At 46.9% G+C, this 25621-nt stretch overlaps 6 protein-coding genes across 15 annotated transcripts in view; 5 read left to right on the top strand and 1 right to left on the bottom strand.

Annotated features, from left to right (window-relative positions):
• The window catches only part of LOC118515315 (alpha-2Db adrenergic receptor), a 139180-nt gene extending 119104 nt beyond the window's left edge, over positions 1–20076 (top strand). For 9 of the 10 annotated variants that reach the window (XM_036062013.1, XM_036062015.1, XM_036062021.1 and 6 more), the window contains 2 exons: positions 17652–17810; positions 18662–20067. In XM_036062013.1, the coding sequence (XP_035917906.1) occupies positions 17652–17810; positions 18662–19726 (1224 nt within the window). In that variant the 3' untranslated portion in view covers positions 19727–20067. Of the gene's footprint in view, positions 1–17651; positions 17811–18661 lie in introns of all 10 variants that reach the window. The other variant, XM_036062016.1, reaches the window with a different exon arrangement.
• On the bottom strand, positions 158–1479 carry LOC118515447. The gene has a single exon (XM_036062024.1). The coding sequence runs from the start codon at positions 1470–1472 to the stop codon at positions 255–257; it is 1218 nt and encodes a 405-aa protein (XP_035917917.1). The 5' UTR covers positions 1473–1479; the 3' UTR covers positions 158–254.
• LOC118515463 lies at positions 1790–3078 on the top strand. The gene has a single exon (XM_036062026.1). It carries the CDS (start codon positions 1815–1817, stop codon positions 3027–3029), a length of 1215 nt encoding a protein of 404 aa, XP_035917919.1. The 5' UTR covers positions 1790–1814; the 3' UTR covers positions 3030–3078.
• Positions 3284–4725, top strand: LOC118515415. The gene has a single exon (XM_036062022.1). It carries the CDS (start codon positions 3345–3347, stop codon positions 4590–4592), a length of 1248 nt encoding a protein of 415 aa, XP_035917915.1. The 5' UTR covers positions 3284–3344; the 3' UTR covers positions 4593–4725.
• Positions 4979–6404, top strand: LOC118515431. The gene has a single exon (XM_036062023.1). It carries the CDS (start codon positions 5043–5045, stop codon positions 6339–6341), a length of 1299 nt encoding a protein of 432 aa, XP_035917916.1. The 5' UTR covers positions 4979–5042; the 3' UTR covers positions 6342–6404.
• Positions 6695–8089, top strand: LOC118515479. Its single transcript, XM_036062030.1, has one exon. It carries the CDS (start codon positions 6790–6792, stop codon positions 7987–7989), a length of 1200 nt encoding a protein of 399 aa, XP_035917923.1. The 5' UTR covers positions 6695–6789; the 3' UTR covers positions 7990–8089.
• Positions 20077–25621: the final 5545 nt, after the last annotated feature.

Here is a 25621-nt window from a genome sequence, read left to right as displayed (position 1 = left end):
AAAAGTCATCAAGTCACCAAACCTTCAAGCTATCCTCAGCTTGAGAAGCGATAAGACAGTCATCCTTCTACAGCTCCAGGAAAAGACTTGAAAACCTCCCCCTAAAAGTATGCAACATGCACAAAAAAACACTCACAACAGAATCGCTCCTCAAAACTTGCATTTCGCGCGTGCCTACAGCACACGCATCTTGAAACCAATATCTTCAAGTTCAATTTATTCGGAGCACAACAGTTTGGGAGTGGTGACTGCTACTACAGGGCAGCGCGGAAAATCTTGTACAGCTCAGCGTAGGCGGAGAAATCGCGCGTGTACGTAAACTGCTGGAACACATTCTTCACTTCGTCCAGCGATTGGCGCGTAGCGTCGTTGCTTCCTTCCAGCGTTGTTTCCAGCTTCGCTAGCTCGTTTGCCAATCGCATCAGGGACGCATCGTTTCGCTGCTTCGCCTGGTTCTCCAGCAGCGCGTCGAGCACACCGCGGAACGCACCGACACGCTGTTCGGCCGTCGGCAGACTGTTCGGCAGGTACAGCATCCTGTTGAAGGCATCCATCGACCATTGGGTCTTGAGCGCCGTGTACAGGTCCTGCTCGATGCGCGCATAGTACTCAGGATAGTCCTTGGCGAACATTAGCACCTCGTGGAAGTTGCCTGCGAGCAGCTGCGTTTGCCACCGTCCCACCACCTTTCCCTCGTACTCGGCATGCTCTGGCTTGTACCGATCCTCCAGCTGCTTCACGTCGTGCGAGAAGATAATGGCCGGATAGCGATCGTTGTGGTTGTTGGACTTTAGCAGCTGAGCTAGCTCCTTGTACACCTCCACCCGCTCATCAGCCGACGGGAGCTTGCGGGCGAACTTCAGCATGCGTGCCACCATCCGACTGTTACCGCCATGATACTTGTAGCTTTCCTGCATCATCTCCGTCAGCGACACGTTCACCAGCATCGAATGGAGTACCAGCGCACGCTGCATACGATTCGACTCCATGCTGGTAAGCAACAGCTCACGCTGCAGCTGTGCACCATACTTCCAGGCCGCTTCCAGCAAACTCTTCTGCTCGTTCACCATTTCCTGCAGGCTGGGCAGATCGTGCCGGAGCGACTCTTTCAGCAGATTCACACGCAAGGTCATGTTAACAAGATACGACGGCAGCTTTTCGTAAATTTCCTTGACCTTAGCGTTGCGCTCATCGTGTGCCTGCTTGCAGCGTTGCTTCAGCTCCAGGTATGCCTGCTCGTGCTCGGGCACTACACAGGCCGCCCGTTTCGATGTCCCGTTGCAGGTCTTCTCGTGCCAGGCAGTGGAGGCAGCCAACAGGTCCTTATAGTGCTGTCCGCACGCGTCCAGCTGATCCGTCGACTCGGGAAAATCGCTTGGCCGGCTCGATACGATGGTGAGCGCGAAGGCGCAAACGACGAGACTTGCAAACAGTGGTGTCATTGTGCAACTGCTGTTTACTGTGTGATACATCCGGAAGTGAATCGTGCCGAGGTTATATACGTGCCCTCGGGGCTGCTGCTTGTTGAAACAGATTTTGTGTGTCGGAAGATATAAATGATTTATTTGGCAAAGTATAGCAGTGACTGTCAATCTTGATCAGACCCTCGCAGACTGGAGTGGAGAAGTGTAGTACGATCGATGGTTCACCGGCTGGGCAACAAACTTCGCTCAGCGCGCTCGAGGTGAAGATTAATTGCCACCCATCGATCAACTCCAACGAGCGCAGATCATTTGCCCTAGGTAAATGTGCACATCTGCCAAACGGCGTATAAGAATGTACGAGCCAACCATGCCGATACGCTAGTTTCCACGATGGGTTCACAGGTTGCAAGACTATGGGCGGCAGTGCTGCTGCTCGCCGCGCTGTACAGCTGTGAAGAAGCGGCAGTAAGTGTGCGACCACCAACACCGAACTCATGTCTGTTCGAGGCGGGTGCCATTTTTGAAGCACCACCGATAACGTGCCGACCGCTGGTCGCCTGCGACGGGGAGCAGATTCTCAAAGCGTACCTCAAGATCAACGAGGCGTGCCGCATCAAAGCATCGGAACGGTTACAGGCGCGAGAGTACTTTCTGTATCGCGTGAACTATTGGCAGGATGATCATGCCTTCCTGTTCAATAACGTCATCGAGTCGCACGCCAACCATATGGTCGTGCAGGACGCAGAACGTCTGATGCAACTTCCCGCGAAGCTGGTTGACGAGCTTAACCTGAAGCTTTTAATCTACAGCATTGAGTCGGGCCGTACGCAGGACGCCCTGCTGCTCTACACCACCATGAAGCACCAATGGAAACCATCCCAGCTGCTGGATGAGATCGAGCGTAACCCGAGCGGCGTCAATGAAGTGCTCGTGCTGCACGTGCTCGACTTTGCCCGTGCCCTGCCGATCAAGACCGTACGCGTCGAACTGTACAAAGCGCTGGTGGGTGTACTTCGGCGCCACAGGCTTAACGGCTCTTACGCCTCCCTGGTGTACGCCGGTGACGTGGTTGCCATCTTTACCGCCCAGAAAGACAAAGACACGTACCTATCCGCCCCGTACGGTGTGGTGCTGCACAGGCTGCGCAATGAGCTCCGCCAGCTGCAGTTCGATTTCAACGTGTGGGTGGCGAACAAATTTCCTCGCCATTACACCCAATTCCTGACGGAAATCTTCTTCTTCGTCCCACAAACGTGGTCAGCGATCGATAGGCGGCGCCTGTTCGAGATAGCGAGCATGTTCAAGGCGAAGGGCCACCGGTTTCAGGTGATTGAGGTATTCCTGAAGTACGCGAAACAGTACGACAGCCGTAACGTGGCGAAGCTCGTCGAAACGCTGCCGACGCTAGCGCTGGAGGTGGATAATCTTCGCCGAACGGTGGAGCAGACGGGCAACCATAAGAACGAGGTAGATCGAATCAAGGCAATACAGGATCGGTTCAGTACGACCAGTTGGAATAGGCGAAACTACCGCGCGTACCTGCACATCATGCGCACCCAGGGCAAGTTCGGCAAGAAGTATTTGGCAATGGAAAGCAAGGGCTAAGACTTTTCACTGAGCAATAAAGATGTACTGGGCTCTGATGCAAGCATAACGGGCGTGGTCATGTGACTAACTCTGATGACAATTCGCCTTCCACGGCTCTGTAAGGCTCGCCTCGACACATCCAACAAATCTGCAACCTTAGCAACTATCCCAATATTTGCACTTCATTGTGAGCTTGTTTGTAAATCTTTACCCAACATAAATCTTTGCTGCCGAACGGCTTTCCGATGCACCATATAAATGCGACACTTACCCGTTCGAGCGGATAAGTCTTCACCCGCCCTTAGGTGGTCTCTCGCAACACAGTGCTGCAAGATGTGTTTCCGTGTTGGAGTTCTCTCGCTGCTTTTACACGCCCTGTTCTGGACAGCGTTATACGCCGAGGATGGCCTCGATTATGAAGACCCCTTCGAAGACGACTCTGCCCAGTGCCAGATAACCGTGACTCCGGACATGATGCTATCCCTAGCCAACACACTCCAAACCGAGATTAGCTGTGACGAGGATCTGTGGGGCAACTTTCTTCTCCAGTACCATCTAGCGCAAGAAAACCTAACCGACTGTATGGAGCGATCCGGCACCGTCGATGACTCCTTCAACGTGTTCTGTCAGCAGCTGGTGGACGATGTACAGCGCCAGCTGGACCAGGAGCATCGAGCGCACAGTGCCGAGCTGGAGCGAAAGCTGCACCTCGCCCAACAGGAAGCCCAAAAGCATCACGACGAGAAGGAAGTGTTGGGCAGAAAGTTGGACCGTTTGCAAAGAGAACGTGCCGAGCTGGTGCTGGACCTGCTGCTCGCCAACATTGCGATCGGCGATATCAAGCAGGCGATCGTCTACTACCGTCAGTATCCCGCCCAACCCAACCCGAACAAGCTGTACGAACAGATCGTGCGGTCCGTGTATCGGGTGACCATGTACCAAGACCAGCGACTGCTCCACCTGATCAGCTTTGTCCGGAGTGTTGACAGTACCGTGGAAAAGCTCGCCCTTTACCGGCTCATACTGGCAGAGATACAGAAGCGTACGAATCAGCGCAACACATACATTGCGGCCGTGTTTGCACTGAACGTGAAAGCGGACCGGAACGTGTACGCTACCGAGCCGAAGCTTTACACCGACGCGATGGTACCGCTCGAGACGCTCTGGAAGGATCAGCTCGCGAACGGCAACTACAAAGCGGTCATTGAGTTTGCCACCCGTCAGCCGAAGTATTACGCGGAGATGCAAACAACCCTTGCGACGGTGGACAAAGCCAAATGGGCTGGCCTGAAGTTTGACAAATTTGTACCGTACCTGAACTCCCTTCCACAGCCAGCGCAGCGTGTGGCCGCACTACGCCAAGTCTTGGACCAGATCCGGGAACACAGCAAACAGAACCCCCAGAAGCATCTGGTGCTGACGGCAAAGGAGCTAGACATATGTGAGGTGTTCATGACCAAGGTTAAGGCGGACCAGAACGCGAAGCGCTCGCTCGAAGAACTGAAGAGTCAGTTTGTGAAGTTTAAGTCCGGCAAGGACTACAAATACTACCTGAACGAGTCGCGCAAAGCCAAGGGATAGAGCGTGAACCAGCCCGGTGAACAGATATTTCGGAGCAAGATTTATTTACACTTTAATGAAGCACTATTAACTAGCCGTAGTGTAGCGTGAAATGTAGCACCAATGAATAAAAAATACACCTGATGTATCGAGATGAGGCATTTCTTTTTCAGACACTTGATTGATTGGAATTCTATCCACTTAACATCTATACAGCATTGTGGACTGTACGCGGCATGGCACCCCTTGCCAGATGGAACATATCACGTGAACAAACAAGCAGTGTCACTATGTTTGTTTAAGAATTTCTGCAACATACAAATATTGGCACTACAATCAATCACTGCCTTTGTTTACCCGAGACGTGCGATATATATATATATGCACCGGGAGCTCTGCTGCATCGTTTCAGTTTTATTTCTCTTCGGTGAGATCTTCCAACACAGTGCTTAACCGGCACGCCTAGAGGCAATGGGTCGAAACGTTCAACCCACCATAGCTCTGTCTCTGTCACTGCTCTGCCTGGCACTTCTTGCGCTGATCGAAGCAAGTGCACCTCCACCATGTAAAGTCAAGGTCACGTACAGTATGATGAGTCGTCTGACCAGCAAGAACCGCACCGAGGGAGACTGTGCCGAAGCTTGGATGGATCTTCAATCATATCTACAGCAAACCGCCCAGAACCTGACCGAATGCTTGGAGCGTGAAGCGTCTGCCACGGCTTCCGATGCAGCTGCCACAGCCTGCCAACCACTGTTTGAGCAGCTCGAACAAGAGTCGGAAGCGGTCCGGCTCCAGCTCAACAAGGACATGCAGAACAAGCTGCTGTACGAGGAGATCGAAATTGCCAAGGCAAAGAACGCGATAGCTCGAATCAAGAAGGAAATCGTATCGGTACAGGGCGAGTTTAAAGGGTACTACCAGCAGCTGCTACTGATCTACATCGATGCGGGCGATACAAGGCGTGCGCTGCGCCTGTACCAACGGTTGGTGTACTTGAAGGAGACTAACCTACAGCAAACTATGCTAGGATTCGTTTACTCCTCGCCGAAGTACGAAAACCGACGGCTCGAGAACTTGCTGGCGCTGGTAAAGCGGCTTCCAACGCCCGACGAACAAATGTCACTGTACAGGCTGATACAGCCGCAGGTGATGAACCGTACCACGCAGTACTACAGCTTCCTCGGCATGATCGCTGCCCTCGATATGGATCGGTTCATACAGGAAAAGGAGGAGAGCCCGTTCAAGAAGCTGCGCGATGCCATGTTCTTCAACGCCATGAAGCGCTGGAAGTTCCAAATGTTGAGCGGAAACTTTAAGGACGTGGCAGAGTTCGCTAGAAAGTATCCGGACTATTATGACAAGATCAGCACACGGGTGGCATTTGTGCAGCCCCAGTATTGGTTTAAGTTTAGCTACAGCCAGTTCGTCACGTACCCGAATCTGTTGCCCAAGCCCAAACATCGGCTGGAAGCGTTCCGTGAGATATTGCGGCAGGTGAAGAAACGAAACACGGTGTACTACGACTACTATCTGGCGAAGCTTGCCAAGCAGGTCGATATCTGCGAGAAGTATATCAAGAAGCAGAACAACGAGCTGGAGGGTAAGGAGGACCTGATCAAGCTGAAGACGCAGTTTTCGGAGTTTGACAAAAAACATGACTACGAGTACTATCTGAAGAATGTGGACAAGCTGACGAAGAATAAACCACCGCTTCCGGCTAACCCTAACAGGCCAAAGACTAGAGGTGGTCTTAATGGACGACGTTGATTCCAATGCTTCTCGGGATGTATCATACGAAGATTCAATAAAGTTGATGAGTTCAGAGCTTCAGTAGGACGTCTCTATATTGTAAAGCTGAGAAACAAGTTCTCTTCAAGTCTTCTTCTATAGATCTGCGTTGGATAGACTTAATTATTCTACCTTGAACAAACACTTCACGATGAGCTACAGGTGGGTCATTACTTGCTCATCTGTGTCAACATTTGCTACGGACTATTTACATTGCTCATGCTCGTTGCGTTCTCCATTCCGAATTTCGCAACTACTCCTATTCCAGATTTATTACGAAACTTCACCATCCGATGTTCATGCGGAGTCGGTATAAAATGAATCACACTTCCATACAGCTCAGAGCTCTAGTGTAGTTATCACACACCGATCGGCACAGTTCGTCAGAATTGCCGAAGTTTTCCTGGAAAGGAAAGTGCCTATCAAAATGAGAACATTCCTCCTAGGTCTCTCGGTTGTGTTCGTAGCAGCAACACCGGCGAAGGACTGTGTCCTCAACGTTTCCGAGAATATGGTGAGACGGTTGTCCAACTCCAAAGGCAGCGGTGTACCGTGTAACCTTATGTGGGACAATCTACAACTCCACTTTCACCACACAAACGATAATCTGACCGCCTGTCGGGGACGTGAATTCACCACCAACCCTACCGAACCGTCCGTAGTCGACTGTCAACGGCAGATCGAGGAGCTAAGGGTAGAAATTCAAGGTGATCACAACTACTACCTCAGTACGATGGAGAAAAAGATTCAACTGAACGAATGGGATACGACACGGTACAAGCAAGAGAAATCTGCTATAGGCAATCAGCTACAAATAGTCAGCCAAGATTTCAACTCCATGTACCGGGATCTTATATTCCTGAACATTCGGGCCGGCTCGATTAAGCAGGCGCACCGGTACTATCATCGCTATCTACGGGGTAAACAACCCGTGCAGTTGCAGAAAGATCTCGTCGATTGGGTGTACCGCGTTCCTGGCGAGGAAAACGAGCGTCTGGCACAATTGCTTTACTTCATTCGGTTGCTTCCTAGCTCCAGACTAAGGCTTTCCCTCTACCTGCTGATCGATGACGAGCTGAAGAAACGTCCGAAGCAACGTGACAGCTATCTGGCGATGATTTTAGCGCTCGACGTTGGACGAGTTGCCTTCGAAACGCCGAATAACCACACCACTCATCAAGTGTATCTGAACATGTTCGAACCAGCGCTGGCCTATCTGACGCGTTTGGTACAGTCGGGCAACTACGATGAGCTGGTAACGTTCGCCACCAACCATCCTTCCCACTTCGAGGAGATCGAAAACCGGCTCTCGACGATGGACACAAGCGTCTGGAATCGGGCCGATTTCGATCGGTTGGTAACGTATCCGAACCGGTTACCGCTGGCAAAGCAACGCCTGGAAGCGTTCCGCATGCTCGTGCTACAGATCAATCAGCGAAACAAGAGCAATTTTGAGGATCGGCTTGTGAAGGTAGCCCAGGAACTCGACCGGTGTGAGACGTTCATCCGGGAGGGTAAAAATGATCCGATCGATCAAGATAAACTGCGCTCCGTGAAAGCTCTGTTCGCCAAACTCGATCCAAGGCGAGAGTACGACCATTATCTCGAGCAGGCGAAAAAACAGTAGAACAGATAAGCTAAGAGCACCACTGCACTCCAGAACATCATGTTACACTACGGTTAATTCTTACAATACTGCACAATAAATATAACCATCTTACGCATAATTCATCTGGTGCCGTCTTTTTAGTGTTGGTAGATTCTGAAGATTCGGGGATCTAATCGCTAGAAAGATTAGAATTGGATTAAATCTTAACTAATGGATTCAAATCCGTTTCCGAATCCGAGCCGATTCCAAACCGATCCAGATTCGATGTAACTCCGAAAAGATTCGAATCGGATTGCATCCCAAATGAAGGATTAGAAAACCAAATACGATCCGTATACGATCAGAATATGATCAGAATCTGATTGGGATTTGACTGGAATAAAATTGTAGTTCGATTAGGATTCCATGAGATCAAATTGGGATTCGACTGCAATTCGATGGGGATTTGATTCGAATTCTATTGGGATTCTATTCGGATTACATCAGGATTTCATTGGTGAATTGAGATTTGATTGGGATACGATTAGGATTCGATTCACGATTCGGGATTCGATTTCAGATTCTTATTAGGATTAAGATTCGATGGTTCGAGTCCCGACAGGGATTCTTTTTCTTTTCCATCACCAAACCAAACTGCCGAACACTACAACAGTCTAGATTTAAACGCAATACGGGATATTGCCTACCTTTCAGGCGCCCGAGCACAATTCGCCTTACCCGTTCCATTGTATTAATTTTATTGTTTTTCTTATTTCCGGTCCAGTTCGTTGGCATCGGCCTCTCCGTGCCTGCCCTTGACCGTACAAAAATATAAACGCACACGCCGAGTTGGAAAGAGAGCAATCGATACCGGAAAGCACGAACTCAGTGGGCCTGGGAATTTCTCCCATCACGCCATCAGTTAGGGCTGGGCGAAACGATCTGCTGTTATTATTGTTATTATTATTATTTTCCAATTGCCCGCTTTGTCGTTTCTTGCAGACGAACGTTCACTCAACTTCTGCACCCCATTCACTCTTCCCTTCCCTCCCCCCCCCCCCCCTCCAATCACTTCCGCCTCTGGCTTTCGGCGCCTGGATTGCGGTAATTTATTGCGATTTGAAATTAATTTATGTCATCGGTGATATTACTTCCCGTGCCAATTTTGTCTAGTCGTTTGTGGCCCGTGCCTACCGGTTGTGCGAAAATGGTGCAGCATACGCACGCCAACCCGGGACAAAACCCATCCCAGAACCAAAAAAAAAAAGGAGCGACAAACGTCCCAATAGAATACACCCCGGCAGCGGTAGTCCGGACGAACGCACGACGCCAAGGCACGGCACGGAGTGAAATAAAATGGCCCGAACACAACTACTGTGGCACAGCATCGATGTAGCCGGCGGAATCGTAACGGACGCGATTGTGTGTCGTACAGGAAATTGGTTCGTTCGGTGAAAATGAGCAGAATCTTGATCTTCCCTTGCGTTGCCTCTGCCCTGCGCCGCTCTTCGGCGATGAAGATGAGCCTCTTGCCAACCTTCCTGCGGGCCGGGTTTTTGGCGAAGGTTTTCTTTTTCGTTGGGCGCTGTCGTACTTTTGCTCCACTCTCGAGTGAAATCGATAATCGACCATTAAACTTTAAGCAGCACCCGGGCCCGATGAGCCGGTACAGCGCGGGAAGTGAGCCGAGGATGGATGTAATAAATCTTCGATTTCCAGCGTTTTCCCGGTTTTTTCCGGACTTTGGGCACTTCTCAAGTGTAACCGGACCGGCAAGCTACCAGCCCAAAGCCCTCGGACTTGAGCCTCGACGAGTGGGTCACGCTGGGTTTCTTTTTTTTTTTTTTGTTGTTGTTGTTGGGTGGATTGGTTTTTGGGGATTTGCTTTTGCTTCAGTGCAGTTGCTGGGTCGGAGTGAGTGAGTCGGGAGAGAATTTATGATTCTGAACTCAGCCGGCAGCCTCGGCGGATGCCGCTAGCTGCTGTCGGTGAATCGATTCGATTCGTACCGACCTCATCGCCGAGACGACGAGAACATTGATTGCCTTTTAACATATTGAATACGGCGCCATTCCACTGACAGCCAGCCTGCTGCCGGCCCCGAGCTCGATCCCAAGGGGCGATGGTACGGTGTAACGGTGGACCGACGCAACGACATTTGGCGATTCAATAAAAACGATACTATAACTTTTCTTTGGCTACCAGCACCCCCCCAACATGAGTTACCTCGTTGACGGGAAAGCCATTTCACCCGGTGTGGGTGGGTGGAAAATCTTAATCCGTCTGTGCAGTGTTCACTGCTCTAAGCTCTGCTCTGGGAAGGCTGATGGGTGATCCGAAAATCACTCGGACCCCTCGTACTGGTGTGTGTGTGTGTGGTTGATTAAACACAGCCAAAATCGATTCGGGGGGTTTGTTCCGTCGCTTGAAGCGCATGGCTTGACGAATGGAAAATTAATAGGATGAAATTACGAAACATCATAATAACGGCGTCAAGCTTGGGAAGACAAAAGGCGAAGGAACTTTAAAGGCCAAAGGAAAAGTTAGATTGTGCTTGATCATGATGCTTGAAAAAAAATCGTGGAAGAAACATTGTCAGCCATTAAAATGTGGTAAATAGTCCATTTTGAAGCGCCTAAATTTATGCAATTTTCTCTAAAAAATATCCCTTTTTTAAATCTGCTAATACCTTACTTAGCGAATTTATCTTCTCGGTGATATTAGTGTTTCTATACCTGTTTTCAAACCCTTTACAAAATCTTACTAAATTTAACCCCAAAAGCACGATATTTAAGTACCCTTGTGCTAACCAACAATCCGGTCACTGTTTTGTGGGCGTTTCGGGCCAAGTGTACGTACGCCTGTAAGGTAGGCAACCATTATTGCAACTAACGTCGGGTTCTTTTTACGACACCACCGTTCGTCGCGCGCTGCACGAAACTGCTTTCGATGCACTATGGGCGCGTTACAACGAATGTCGGGACAACAATATTGTGCCGTGGAGTTTTTTAAGGAGTGTTATTGGAGCGGTCCGGCGGCCGAGGTGACATCCAGACCAGCCACACCTTCTCCCCGTACACAGGGCTGACTACTTTGCTACGGGTAAAACCAAGTCACAGAGAGTCAGAAATGGCAGACCGAGACATCTCGAGGTTGTAGTGCCAGAAAAGAAGAAGAAGCCCGAAATGACCGTTAAATACATCTGCAGTGTAAAAGAAAATAAAACCTTGCTTTAAAAAGGCTAAAACAAGATTATTAAATTCTTGATGAAAATTGGACCAAAATTTTTTAAACTTTATTAAAAATTAATTTTCATTAAATTGTTTTGGTAATCATCTAGAAATCAAGGTTTTGAGCGATGTTTTGTATCCAGGACACATTCAGGTCGTATGTCTTTTCAAGGTAAATTTACAAACGAAATACCGTGAAATAGCATAATATTCCCGATGGACGCGAAGCAGTTATTGGGGATTGATTTTGGACTTTGACAAAACAAAACATTTTTTTTAAATTTTGCTCTTTATCTATATTACAAAAATAACTATTTTGTCTCCTTACTTGATCCTAACTTTTAACAACAAAAATAGCAATTTACTGCAGTTTTGAAAGTTACATTTTCTAACGCAAAATTCTCACTGTGCAACGCTGGCTTACCGTTCATTACCGCGTGACACGTTTATAGAACGCGCCCAGTGTTTTATTCTATCGTAAAACCTTTCCCTGTCATTAAACGGAAAAGGGTTTCTTTTTTTCCTTTGCTGATCAGAAGCACCAGTCACCAATGGCGTGAGCAGGTTGATGATGGATCAGTAATGATTCGGGACTACCTACAAACAGCTAACCATGTGAGTGGAGGTTAGGAGAGAGCGAAAAAAACACACACACACTCACACTCACACTCCAGCGACATGTGATCAAAAACAACCGGTCCTGCAAACGCATCTTCTCGCTCACGGTTCAAAGTGGCGGAAATAATGACTTCATGAAGGTGCAAATGATTCATAACGCATAACGCCGTGCCGTGAGTGTCCTGCTCGCACCGGTGTTAAAAAATATGCTTCAACCAGCCAGGCCAATGATTATTACCCCCGAGCACCGTACCAGCCCCAGTTCACCATCTCCACGACCCTTTGGCAAGCTTTACTTCACTAACGCGACTAAAGCAAAGCGAGAAGAGCACAACGATGGCTCGCCCGAGCGAACACTTTCATCCGCTTTTCATCGCTGGGATTCTCTTTTTCTTTTCGCTCGCTTCACGTTTGCATGGCCGTTGGCTTGAAGCTTGACTATAATGATATGATAATAATCGTTTTGCACTATGACGCTCGGCGGGTCTGCTGGTAGGAGGGGTAAAAATCTGTGAATTCAGCAAATAAAAGTCCGACCAGAAGGAGGGCAAAAAACGAAAACTGCGGAAACACCCAAGCCAAGCGAAAGGTAGCTGACGGTCCCGTACCGGACGGTTGATGGTTTTAAAACTTTCACACGATTCACAGCGATTGCCCAGGCGGCCTCTTTTTTCTAACCCACACAAACACCAGCGAATCTAATAAAAAAAGACCAAACGGGGTGTAATTATAATGTCATTTAATTCAATTACGTTCCCCAGTTCCTCGACAAATAATCTGGCACTCCTCTGGCTGGTAAACGCTCTCGGATGCCCTTTGCTAGCACCTGGGAATTCTCTCCCATTGATCCCGGCCCTCTGACCACACACACAGCGACTCACACGGCCCACCAAGGCTAGGAGGATTGGTACCAATTTACGTCACACCAAAAGGTGAAGTGGTCGGTGTCGGTGTCGCCAAAAACCACTCCACAAGACCCGATATTTGAACTTCGTACCGTTCAGTTCAGCTGAAAGAAGCAATCCGACCTCATTTACCTCAATTTTGGAGCGTTCGAGGGCCCAGGCATTTCGTCGGAAAACGATGCAGCTGTACTGTCGAGTGGTACAGATGCTTCGTCAGGTTGTGTGAGGGCTGTGAAAGCCCTGAAATTGGATTCGATCGGTTCCGGGATTCTTTTTCTTTTTTTTTTGCTCTCGGGACGAATTTAGCTATTTTACACTCCGCTCTCCCGGGCTGGGTTCCCTTTTAATCGATAATCCGACCCACTTCAGCTGCTCCGTACCTTGTTCCCGGAAGCGCAAACGAACGGCAGCTTAATCAAACACTTCGCCGGAACCCCAGATTACTGGACATAATTTCTAGAGTTACTCGCATTCGTTGGAATTCAATTCCAAGCACATCTCTCTTACCGGTCGAGTACTTAATTTTTGCTTTTATTCTCTGCCAAGATCTTGAAGCGAGAACTCCCGTGGATCAGAGCCAGCCTTTTTTTTGTTTTTCACTTTCTAATTCAAGCAAGGTAAATAAGCTCAACATACTGACGGTTTCAGCAGCAGGAATGCTGCACCGTAATCTACGGCTTGATACAACAAACTCAGCAGCTGGTTTAATTAAATGCACCACACCACACGCAATCGACGAGCTTTTGGGCAAACCCCGTGAAAAGTAGATTTTTTCACCCGCAGCTTCCCCGAAACGCCAGTGTGAACGATCGTAGTGTACGAGCTCTGGAGAAAGAGCGACCGAGAGCAAGTCGTCGAACCGTGGCCGGAAATTCAGTTACCCTGTTTGGTACGCCCGGGTTGGTCAGTTAACTTTTTAATTGTAATTGTCAAGCATGCTGTTAAAACTTGCTCCGAGACTCCGTGACGAACTCGGTCTCTCGGTGCACTGGTCACGTATTGGACCAACTACGCTACGGCGTCCCACTACCGGCGGTGCTGGCAGATGCTAATTCATTACAGCTGTAGTTTTGCGAGCTTACGTGCACACGGCCATGATAAACTGGACACTGCTAAGCACCGGTCAAACACTGGTGCTAAATTAGAGTATTGTCTTGCGTTTCGCTTTGTTCCTCGCTGTGACGATTGCACACGCTGGGGAAGCTGTCAATTTTATTGCGACAATACTATCTTCCTTTGTGCTGATTGGACTTTGTTCCTGAATATCTGCTTTTACGCTTCAATGCAATATAATTTGTAAGAAAAAATTACATACTTTCTCAATATTTAGTGGACAGCTCGTTTTTAGACCGCGTATTAAATGTGCTGCATACTTTCGGGCGTTTTTCAACGCTCGCTTTGAGAACTTTCAGAATCCACAATTTTGATACTAAAATCAGCGCAATCCACCCAATAACTTTGAAACAAAACTCTTGTCTTCAAAAACCTTAGGATCAACCATCCACCAACTTCAGATCACATCGCGTATTACAGTGGCAAACGACGCAGCCTGCTGTTCTCGGTGGCGATCGTACCAACTCTCTCACCTCACCTAATCAGTTTCCCAATAATCCCATAAACTTCAACTTCCATTAGCATTTCGGTCGGTGATGTTGGACCTGTTAGTTTTCCACCGCGCACACACACACACCGCTGTGTCGGCATCAATCAAAAACGAGTTAACGCGCCACCACTTGCCTTGCTAATCAATTATCTTAGATTTCCATACCTCCCCCGTTTTTTTTTCTTCCATCGTTGCCCAGACCCCGGTGGTCCCATCATCGACGCGACTGTTATCACCATCGTCGTCAGCGAGTGATCGTTTGTTCGTTTCTTTTTTTTTTTTGTGCCATCCCGCGACGCGCGAAAATAACGGAAACACTTTCTCATTATCAACACAGCGCTGCAGGGGTGTCTCCAATGGAGCTAATCGCACAAATTGGCTCGGACCAATTAAAGAGTCTGGGAAGCCCGAAAGAGGATGGCGGTGGCGGTGACGGCGGTTTTCCGGTTTTCTTATCCGGTTCGGTGCGCGCGAATATAATTTTATTAGCGTTGTAGCGGGGTTTCGGTCTCTGAAACTGCTGCCGTTCGCTTGCCGCCCGTACGCGGCCGGGGACATTCTTCAGACAATCGTTACGCGATCGCCGAACGCTCTAATTTGATGGAATTAATATTCATTTTCCGTTATCATTCGTTACTTCACCGATGGTGCCGCGTATCTCGGTAGGGGAGAGCAAACCTGCTAAGCGACCGTTTTCGCTGCGGATGGTAACTGTCAGGCTGGGATGCGCTAATTTATGAACATCGTTTAGGAATGTAGTTAAATTTCACTCGAAAGTTAATCTTTGCACATCCTTTCCCGGGCTAACCTTTCGGCAATTTATTACCGAGCCGAAAGGGGGCGGCACAGATCAACTGGCTAGCTGTGCCTGTGACTGCAATCTGTCTCTCGCTTCTTCTTAACGTAAAGCCTTTTTTAAGAATATTGATTGCAATCCCGTTTTCCGCAATGCGGAGATACTTTCAACATTGCTTCAATCGAAATTAAAACCCGAGAGTTTTAAGCAAGTATGCAATCTGCTTCACACGGGTGCTTTCTACTAGACGGATAAAATCCCCGATTTTACGCCTAAAAGTATGCAAACTGCACCACAAAACATTCAAACGTAACGTTTTTTTTTTTTGCCCTTTTCTTTGGGCAGGGGATGGGGTGTTTTCTATCGAAACATGGTCGTGCAAGCATGCAGAACATATAAATTGGGTTCTTACTTGATCGAACCGAGGTACCAGCAGTCAGAGAAGCAAAGCGACAACCACCAAGAACTATGATTATTTTCGTGCGGCAAGATAATTTCCCCATTAACAGTGTGTCTTTGTGCTGAGCACACATTCGTACACACACACACAAACACACGGTGAGAGCTCATCAAGTCGAGACACGATGTGAAGCACACGTACTCTTTCGCTCTAGTCAGCCTTCTTACTGAACCAATCTTCATCGACATGTACATGTTCCGATCTTTGCCGCCCATCAGGCCCGGTACTTTTGTAGCGTCCTTTATGTTGTACCGCACAATAAATCCTTCTCCCAGTATCACACACACACACACACGCACATACACAATTCCATCGAGAGGACGCAAGTGAATCAGTTCATTATGGAAATGAAAGCCACTCATCAAGCCGCCCGTTCGTCGTCAGCGAGTCTGCCCTCCGAGCACCGAATGTACCGGCATCTATCATTTCCATCTGACGCACTGGTCCGAACAGTGGTGCGGCCACTGCGGTACGGTACGTGCATGTTCATTTCGGATCGCATCGTGCCCGTGGTCCGCCCGGCCGCCCGTCGGCCCAGCCGGCGATGACAAATTGTCTCCAACTCCGGCCCGGACGTGCACGAACGTACCGTTCAGCATCGTTCACACATCTTCACCGTGCAGCCAAATGCTGTGGTTAGCGGCTCGCCCCCTGAGGAGCAGGCCCAACTTCATCGCAACTACATTGCCCCACGGGAAATTGTTGGCGTGCGTGTGTGTGTGTGTAATTTCGGGCATTTGTTTTCACCTAACGAACCCTGGGTTGGTTTCGGCCCGGGGTTTGTGTGTTGCTTGTTGCTACTATTTCGACCGAGGCAGCGGTAGTCCTCATTCTTGGAGCGGCAACAACGGTTGAAGGATTCGGCAAAACCTCAGTTATCGCACGATCCCAGCAAATTCGTCGTCGTCGTCAGTCGCCGGGTCGGGTAAGAACGAGCATTTATCAGCATCAAATCACGCGTCGCATATGCTAAAGACGTTGACGGGTGTATATATGCATGTTGGGCATGTTGAGGTTGGGATGTGCAAGGACCTCCGCCAGGTTCACCCCCCCCCCCCCCCCCCCAAAACCCCCGGGGCTCTTCTCATCTCCGGATCGAGAAGCGCTTTTATCAAAACCGATGACGGTGAGGTTCTAGGACTGAAGAGAGGCTCGGCTAATTTTTTTACGACACATTCGTACGGCTCGTTCGCATTACGGCTGCGAAGCGATGCACGGAGCCCGAGGACTCATCAGCGATCAGGACAAGTTTCTTGGATTTTCGGGCCAGGAAACGGGGAATAAACAAAGCCTATTTTTGGATGCGTACGTTGTGTTCGCTACTCTTCCCTTTCACTCACTCTCTCTCTCTCTCGCTCTACACACACACAAAAGACCTCTCCACCGAAAAAGCGGTTCTTTTAAGCAGAAAACCCCTTGGAGCATCCTTCTTTTGCATGCACGCTCTACACGACACCGAACCATGCCGTATCAGTACGGCCGGCATCTGGTTACATCTGGTGAACGGCTGAAGACGGCAAAATAAATACGACGAATTGAGAGGATTTATTATGCCGAAGTGATTCCCGGCCGGGCCGGGAATCCTGTGCGTGGAAACAATGTGAAGATTGGCGGGAGCGCTCTGAGTGGCATGTTTGGTGACAACTAGCAAGCATTCAACGGAAAACCTCGGAGTACATTCGGTTAAGTGGAGGGCTCGCTCGATTTGGAGTCTGCGTGGCCCTTCCTTTGTGCTTTGCGGTTCTTGTTGAGCGATACTAGAAGATCCTAGATGGATGATTCGCCTGAAAGTATGCAATGTGCAAATAGAAAGGTGCTCATTAACTCTGCCACGATTGTATTGAATTGTTTCAAAACTTAATTGATACTGCAAGGGATCAGATGATTAGGGAGAATTTTTACGACACATTTGCTGGAGACGAATATCGCTTTTTTTATGCATTTGGTTGTAACACACCAACACCGAAACAAAACAAGACTAAAAAGGGTTATCTTCTGCCCAGCTCTCAAGCTCACAGAACACACCCTTCAATATCCCAAAGTACACATTATTAACCCTAGCCGTACGTTTTCTCTTCTCCCTTTCCAGCTGAGTCAAGACATCGGTTACGTGCTGTACTCTGCGCTCGGATCGTTTTACATCCCGAGCTGCATCATGGTGTTCGTCTACATCCGGATCTATTTCGCGGCGAAGGCCCGAGCGCGTCGCGGCATACGTAAGAAACCGCTGAAGCCACCGAGCGAACAGGTAAGCCTTCCGCACCGGTTCCGATATAGCTGTGATAACGTTTGCATTAGAAAAAGGTAAACTACAATTGGACAGCGATGCCTACAGACAATTCTGTTTGATTTTCTGCGTGCAAGAAGTCCCGAGAGGCTTTATTAGCTTGAAATTAGCTATTAGGATCATGAGACCAAAGTTCAATTAATGATGCGTTTGATGAGCGTCTCTATCAATGATGGGTGATCAGAATCTCTATTTATCAGAAGATACTGCAGTACTCCACGGAGATATGATCCAGTCATGAAGAATCGGACCGCACTATTTCCAATGTTTTTTAAGCCTCTCACGGATAAAAGTCACACAACAAACTTCATCTGTAGTTCCTCGACCTATGTTTGACTAAGGTTACTCTAGACAGTACTCTTCTTCTGAGACACAACATCCTTAAGAGGTCTCAGCAGTTGCGGATTAAACCTCTTAATGGTCCTAAGCTTTCATTCTACTCAGGTTGGTGAGCTCTAATACATCGAATATGTTGACTGGACCTAAATTTGACCTCTAGATATATTATGGATAAGAAATATTACAAGAGGCCTATTATAGAGTTTGAGGTCCTCTAAGTGATTGCAGCTCCCAGGACCTTACTTGCTCGACTGTTTACATGATACTGAAGGCTACTGGTGGATTGATTGTACTCTAGTACAAATGTAAATCAGAATCTGCCATGTTTTTAATCCTATCGTGCTGTTAATTGCATAATGTTAGGCGTTTGCTCACAAGAATTCAAGGGTCCAGTAACAAAAGCGCCTAAAGATATGCAAATTCTCAATAAAACTCTTCCTTTTTTTATTCTTGCCTGAACTTCTTGTGACTAGGATACGAGTTTCACGCGTAATGCCGGTACCGTACCGATGCCATCGCTACCCAGTGCCTCTAGCAATAACAATCAGTCGACGACGCCACATCCGCTGCAACTGTCGACGGCCACCGGTGCATCGGCCGTCGGCAGTACCGGGACGACGCAGATCGCGACCATCGAGCCACCGCCACGCGGTACCGGCTCGTCACACCCTGCCACACCCATGCCCATCCCGGTCGTGACGTGTGATTTCGCCTCCGATATGTCAACGAGCGAGGCGGCCATGGCGGAACAGGACAATCATGGGCCGATGTCGCCCATCGGTACCGGGGGCCACGAGCCGAAGGATACGCTCAAGGTGACGCAACCGATGCAGCAGGGCCGCAGTACGAACGGTATCACGAGCGCCGCCGGTAACGAACCGTCCCCCTCACCGTCGGCCGCCACCGCCCGCAACCGGGCGCTCTCGGTCGGCATCGATACGGACATGGTGAGCGAGTTCGATCCGTCCAGTTCGGACTCGGGCGTCATCAGCCGCTGTGCGGTGGTGAAACCGCTCAAGTTTCGCCTTTGCCAACCCATCTTCGGCAAGAGCAAAGCGAAAGCACGCCAGGCGAATGCGAAAGCAGCCGCCGGGCATGGCAGCTCGATGGGCGGTGGCCGTGGTGGGAACTGTACGCAACCGATGCTCGGTGGAACGAGCGGTGCCGGTGGCCAGCAGGCGATATCCCAGCTAATAGCGGCCAAACAGACGGACAGTGCGTGCAGCGAACTGGAACCGGCACTGCCACCGAAACCGAAGCCACGCGATCCGGAAAAGGAAAAGCGACGGATCGCGCGGAAAAAGGAAAAGCGGGCCACACTCATCCTGGGGCTGATTATGGGTAGCTTCATTGCGTGCTGGTTACCGTTCTTCTTCCTGTACATTCTCGTACCAATATGTCCCGACTGCCACATCCCAGACAGTGCGTTTTCGCTCGCGTTCTGGCTCGGCTACATGAACTCGGCCCTCAATCCGGCGATCTACACCATCTTCAACAAGGACTTTCGGCGTGCGTTCCGGCGCATCCTGTTCAAGTGATGTTTAGCGTACGTGTGCTGCTATCGCTGCGTCTCCCGTAGCATCGAGAAGGCTACGGAGCGGGCCATTGGCGGCGCACAGCTCGGCGGCGGCTACCGGGGCGGCTACCTGCGATGATAATACGCGCCGCTAGGTGGCGCGCCCACAACCCCGGCTCGGCTGTTCCTCTACCGGCGCTGGTTCGCCCTTACGCTTCTCCCTTACCTTCCACCGGTCGGCATCGCCGTCGCGCTCGCCGTTGCCGCCGTCGACGCAACCGGCGCGAGAACCGGCAAGCGGTGGCTAGCGCCCGAAGGGTATGCAATGCCGCCCATCTATCGGTAACACCAAAAAAAAAAAAACAAACAAAAGCAAGCAGAGCGAAACAATTGTGCAAGCAAGCAAAGGAAAAAGTGTACGTGTATGTGTGTGTGTGATCTTTAGCAGTATTTTCCCCACCTAATCATTCTCCCACCTAGCTAATGCGACCAGTTGCGTATAGACAAAATGAAATGAGCGAAGGAAGAAAAAGCGTTTAAAAAGTAACGTAAGCAACCGTAAATAAGAAATGAAGAAAACAAATAAGTGAAAAAAAAGAAAGAACAACACACACACACACATACACACAAAAAGAAGTAAATACTAATGTATGGGAAAGAAACCTAATGATTGCAAAAAACAGTAAAAGAAAGAGAACAAAAACAGCGGGAGCCTTTCGGAAAGGGCAAGCAAGTAAAACGTAAACTAATCTTAAGACAAAATGGAGTTTTTGTTTTTGTGTGGAAATACTAGCGAAGGTGAACAACCCCCCCAAAGGCACATTATACAAGAAGCAACCCTCTTTTTTCTTAATCCGACTGTGCATAGTGTGTAAGGGAGAGAATTAAATCAAAATTAAGGAAGAAAGGGTAAACACACTGCTCGACAGCCTCTCACTTAACTCCCACTGTCCCCTAATGTTCCCGGGGAAACTGAGAGGAACGGAGGGTGAAGATGTTGTTTGTTCCCCTTCGAATTACTGCTATCTTAGTAAGCAGCTCCATAACTGAACACTGATGTACTTACATACACACACTCGTAAAACAGAAATGCAATATGATGACTAGTCTGTAAGGTTAGCTAACTAACAATTTCAAACCAAACAACTACAGTAAGAAATTAGCACAAAGTGTGGTAGATCGGGCGTATAGTATGGGTAGACATAAGGCATCCAGCGAGGAGAGGAAATAGTCGGATATGATGGGAATGGTGATAAAAAGGGGTGGGTAGTTTGGTGGGAGAGCGGAGGGGTTGGGTAGGGTTTTTTTAGGAGGGAAGAGGGAAGTATAGGAAAAGTAGATTTAATAATTACATTAGAGAAAACGGTGCAGAGCGCGTGCAATGGTGGCTGGTTCTGGTAAGTAGTCGTTTAGGTTCCTGTTTTTGTCAGTTTTGTCCCTATATTCGCATTTTTTAAGCCCTTAAAAGGTTTAAAAGCTTTTTCTGATCCATCTGATAAGCGTATTCTATTTTTCGTAATGGGTCTTCAAACATTTAAAGACGTATTTCGATTCTGTAAAGTGAATTTTCTGCAGTTCTGTTACGCCATACATGGACACTATGGGAACACTAGAGGAAAAAATTGGTCAATTTTTTTTCTTCGTACTCACGAACATGGCAATGGTTTCAAATTTATAAGAATTTTAATTATTTTTTACAACATATATGTTTTGCTTTATTTAAAAAAACTATTACCTAAAGCTTAAAAATTGTTTTTGAAAAAAAAATTTACAGATAAAGAAAATCTATTTCTTTAAAAATATTAAGTAATTGATTTTTTTTTCTTAAAGTGTCTTTAATCACTCTATTTTTTCCACCCTTTATCGACACAACCAACCAACCAACCACCAAGCATAAAAGTGTTGATATGAACAGATAATGCTAGGCATTGAAGGAAACCAAAAGAGAGAGAAAGAGAGATAGAGAGAGAGAGAGAGAGAGATAGAGAGAGAGAGAGCGCGAAGAAGAAAAAACAACCCACAAACAAACGAAACAATCGTGTAGGGGCGAAGTGGAAAAACAAAAACCTGTAAAAATTAATGACTAATAGTTGGTAAATACCGGTATAAAAAAGGGGCCAGCGTTACGTGGTCAGTTCCTTGGCTGAACAGCCGCGTAACCATGCGTGCCAACCTATCGAACGTAATGCGGTTCGCTGTAAATAAGGATTCACATTGAAGATTTAATAAGCAAAACAACACGTAACTCACACTCACAGACAGACACATTCAATCGTGCATAGTTGTTTAACAATCTCGATATCTAGCCGTTTTGCGCAATTGATACACGGTTTTTTGTTTTTAAAAACGACTCGTTCAATATGCGTGTATGTGTGTAAAAAGAGGGAGCGGGAGAGATAATTTTGTTCGCTTAAATGCACACGCGAACGGTGCTGTTAAGAAAGCGTAGCTAACGGGTCATCACCTCGAAGGTGCTAAAACGAAATGCCCCGTCTCAAGAGAAAAAAAAATCAAGCAATAACACTTTATTATAGTCTTGCACCTGACCCCCCGCTACCCATCTCCCTCCCTCACTCCCCTTACCAGCGGTGGTTTTGTGTCTGGGATGGTTTATATTTTTCGCCACGTTTTCTGTAAATAAAACCACATCGAATTTCGGCCTTTATTCGCAAAACTCCGCAAAAGAAGAAGCAAACCGTTCGCTTTTGTAATGCGCATTGCATAAAAGTGGGCGCAAGTCTGTTATTTACTGCTCGCTGAAATCTTTTGCTGTACATAGATCACTAAAGCGAACCACCCCCAAAACGCGAACCAACGCATAGATCCGCTTGACACAGGGTCACATCACACACACGCACATACGTATGGGTTATCGTTATCATATGCGCAAAACAATACAGGAGAGATTGGTGTCATATTTTGAAGTGCATACATATATAGGAAGATAGAGAAGCACGTTTGTCCACAGGATGACTAATGTTAGCGTAAGCATCATTACCGGCAGTATCTACAAAGCAAAAACCCATGAACTAGTAACTAGGGAGAGAGAAAACCAAAATCATCTAATTGTTTTTAAAAGAGAGTTTTCTTTGTTTATTTTTTTAAACGAAAACCCCCCATATTCTAATGAATGTTGAACCAAAATGAAAAGAAACTATAAAAAAATCCCTTTCTATACCTTAGTATATGATGGATGGTGTAAAGGAAGCGAAAAAAAATCCAAAAATTTATAAGTGTATAAGTATACATATACATATATGAAGGCTAAGAAGAAGATGGGAAAAAACAATAAAAAATTAAAAACAACTAACAATGATAGCACGTAAGACAATTGACTTGCAGCAGTATAGTATAGCGAAATTTAACACACACATACACATTCAACAAAAAGGAAAAAAAACTTCCCTAAAGCAACACACTTACATGCGTACATTTAATGGTAAACGAAAACCAACAACAACCAAAAAAAAACAAGGTAATTAATAATTAACAACTACATTTACTATGTATTGTCCATGGCACGTACATGGTACAAACACATGATGAAAGCAAACCAAGTGAAATTAGATGTTTTTGTGGCACAGCGTGGCGGTGGACCTTAAAAAAAAAAAACAAACCAAACGAAACGCAAAACTGCAACACAAAAATCGTATATAAAGTTTAAAATATACAGAAACTAACACCACCAAGGAATCCACTGTTTTCGGCCATATAACTTCGACTAATCGTTAAGGTAAGGTGTAAACTACTTTAGGAAGCGCATTCGCGTATGTGGTGGCGGTGATGATGATGGTGTGACTCAGTATTTGCTGTTTTAAATGTGTTGTGCCAGGTAATGTCAGGAGTTTTATGGTGCAAATGATGTTTTTTCAATGTCAACTGTGTTTTTCGGTTTTTTAAGGACTTTTTCAACATATTGGCGGGTTATTTCGTGTCCGTGAGTATTAAATTCGTGTTTGACTGGGCGAAGCGATAGAATGTGTCTGTTAGAGTGTGTACGATTACCCCTTGTGACAGTCTACAGTGAACTTTCGGCATGGTCATGTATGGTCAAAATTAGATGAGTAGACATTCATTTTACCAAGACATTTTAAATATTGGTCTATTTTTTGGTTGGTCTTTTCACTAACTAAACGACAAGAAGAGAAGAGTTACATCAAAATTGTTGGTTCAGTTAAACACTCAGTTAAAACACTTTTTTTTCGCGATGATGCCCGTATTACTGAATATTAATTCAATGGTTCGATGATTCGTCTGACCAACGTCAAAATTACTCTATAGAATAAAAAAATCTCAATCTGTCAATATAATTGTTCCAATGCTACCAATAAAGGTTTATATATTTTATTGAGGTAAAAAAACGAAATTCTATTGTTATATAACTTTGCATCATTATGCGTTCAAATCATCGTAAAAAAATCACTACCTAGTTTGGCCATGCACGAGCATACCGAAAGCTCACTGTTTTCACGTGTCTTGCTTGTCTCTGGTGCATTATTCCGGTATTTTCTACTAGTTCTGTCAAACCAGTGGGCAGTTGAAAACATTAGATAATAAATATTCACGAACCGAAATCCATGTATCGATTGATGAAATAGTCCTTGACAGAAACGAAAAGCGCTGTTGACATTTGAAAAAAAAACATAAAGCATAGAAAAACCCCCTGCCAAAAGCTCGTACCAAAGCAAGCAAATAAATGAACGTGTGCGAGTGATACGAGTGTGTGTTGTGAGAGAACGAGAGCGAAAGAGAGAGAGAAAGAGAGAGGGAACGAACAAGCCGTTCAACTAAATTAGTGTATGGGTGATATGGGTTCCGTAGGGTTAATACATACGAAGCCGAACGTCGGGCAATGGCGGAGTCACAAGTAATTATTCTAAACCAAATTCTAACACTTCAAACACAAGCCAAAACGAGCAAAACCAAAATACCCCTGTTTAGATAATCGTCAACACACCACACGGAACCATTTGAATGTTGTGTCAACGTTACAGTAAAAACAAAAACCCCCTAACTAAGATGGTGCGTGGCGATAAACGCGACCATTAGCAAAATCACACACAAATGTATTAGTGTCTATTTAAAACAAAACCAAACGTTAGCTAAATTATAATGATGAAGGTAAAAATTCAAACACACACCCACACACTTTTAAACAACACAGTTAAGACATCCAACGTACATTGCATGTTTGATGTGGTCCAGGTGCTGCCAGTGTTTGCGTGGACCGGGTTCGTTTCTTTCGCGTCAATACATTGTGAGTGTTTTTGTGTGTGCGTGTTTTACCCCTGTCAGGCGTCCAAGCTGACAGAAGCGGTAGATACAAGTAAGAGAACAAACAAAAAACAATACTAACAAAGCCTATTGACAGTGGACGTTTAAGCTAAGCTGTAGATGAATTTCGAATCTGTTTTTGTTGTGGTTGCGTTTTCTAAAACATTTGTGCATCAAGATGATGAAAACTCAAACAATCGGTGTCTAGTAGATGTGTAAAAAACTTCCAACAACAACAACAACAAAAACATAGCAAAACGATAGCAATTCTAGCCAACACAGCTGGAAAACAATTTCGAAATAATGGAATGGTCGGGGTTGGGAATTTTCCCAGGGAAAATTTCAGAGCCAAACTAGCTAGCTAGCGTCGAGTCGAGTGGTCGGTGTGCTGATAGATGGGGAAACCAAACTTATACATCTTGTACATCATAGAGCAGAAAGAGGGCGGGGGGGGAACATCAACGAGACATAGGCATGGGTGGTTCATACATGTTTTCATCATTAGCATGAGCATAAGCGCATAACGAGGTTTCTGATCGATTATTACATTTAAGAGGTAGACAACAACAAAAAAACCCCAAATAAAAAAGAAAACACTTGTAATGGCCGTATAATGAATCAAAATACACACACACACACACAT

Source organism: Anopheles stephensi, chromosome X (genome assembly GCF_013141755.1).
Source record: "Anopheles stephensi strain Indian chromosome X, UCI_ANSTEP_V1.0, whole genome shotgun sequence".
Taxonomy (NCBI): Eukaryota; Metazoa; Arthropoda; class Insecta; order Diptera; family Culicidae; genus Anopheles; species Anopheles stephensi.
The sequence above is the reverse complement of the archived record's forward strand: the minus strand, read 5'-3'. Positions and strand labels throughout refer to the sequence as shown.

What these genes read in the sequence shown, in the direction of transcription:
- LOC118515447 (XM_036062024.1), bottom strand. Translation starts at nt 1,472, where the DNA reads ATGTATCACACAGTAAACAGCAGTTGCACAATGACACCACTGTTTGCA.
- LOC118515463 (XM_036062026.1), top strand. Translation starts at nt 1,815, where the DNA reads ATGGGTTCACAGGTTGCAAGACTATGGGCGGCAGTGCTGCTGCTCGCC.
- LOC118515415 (XM_036062022.1), top strand. Translation starts at nt 3,345, where the DNA reads ATGTGTTTCCGTGTTGGAGTTCTCTCGCTGCTTTTACACGCCCTGTTC.
- LOC118515431 (XM_036062023.1), top strand. Translation starts at nt 5,043, where the DNA reads ATGGGTCGAAACGTTCAACCCACCATAGCTCTGTCTCTGTCACTGCTC.
- LOC118515479 (XM_036062030.1), top strand. Translation starts at nt 6,790, where the DNA reads ATGAGAACATTCCTCCTAGGTCTCTCGGTTGTGTTCGTAGCAGCAACA.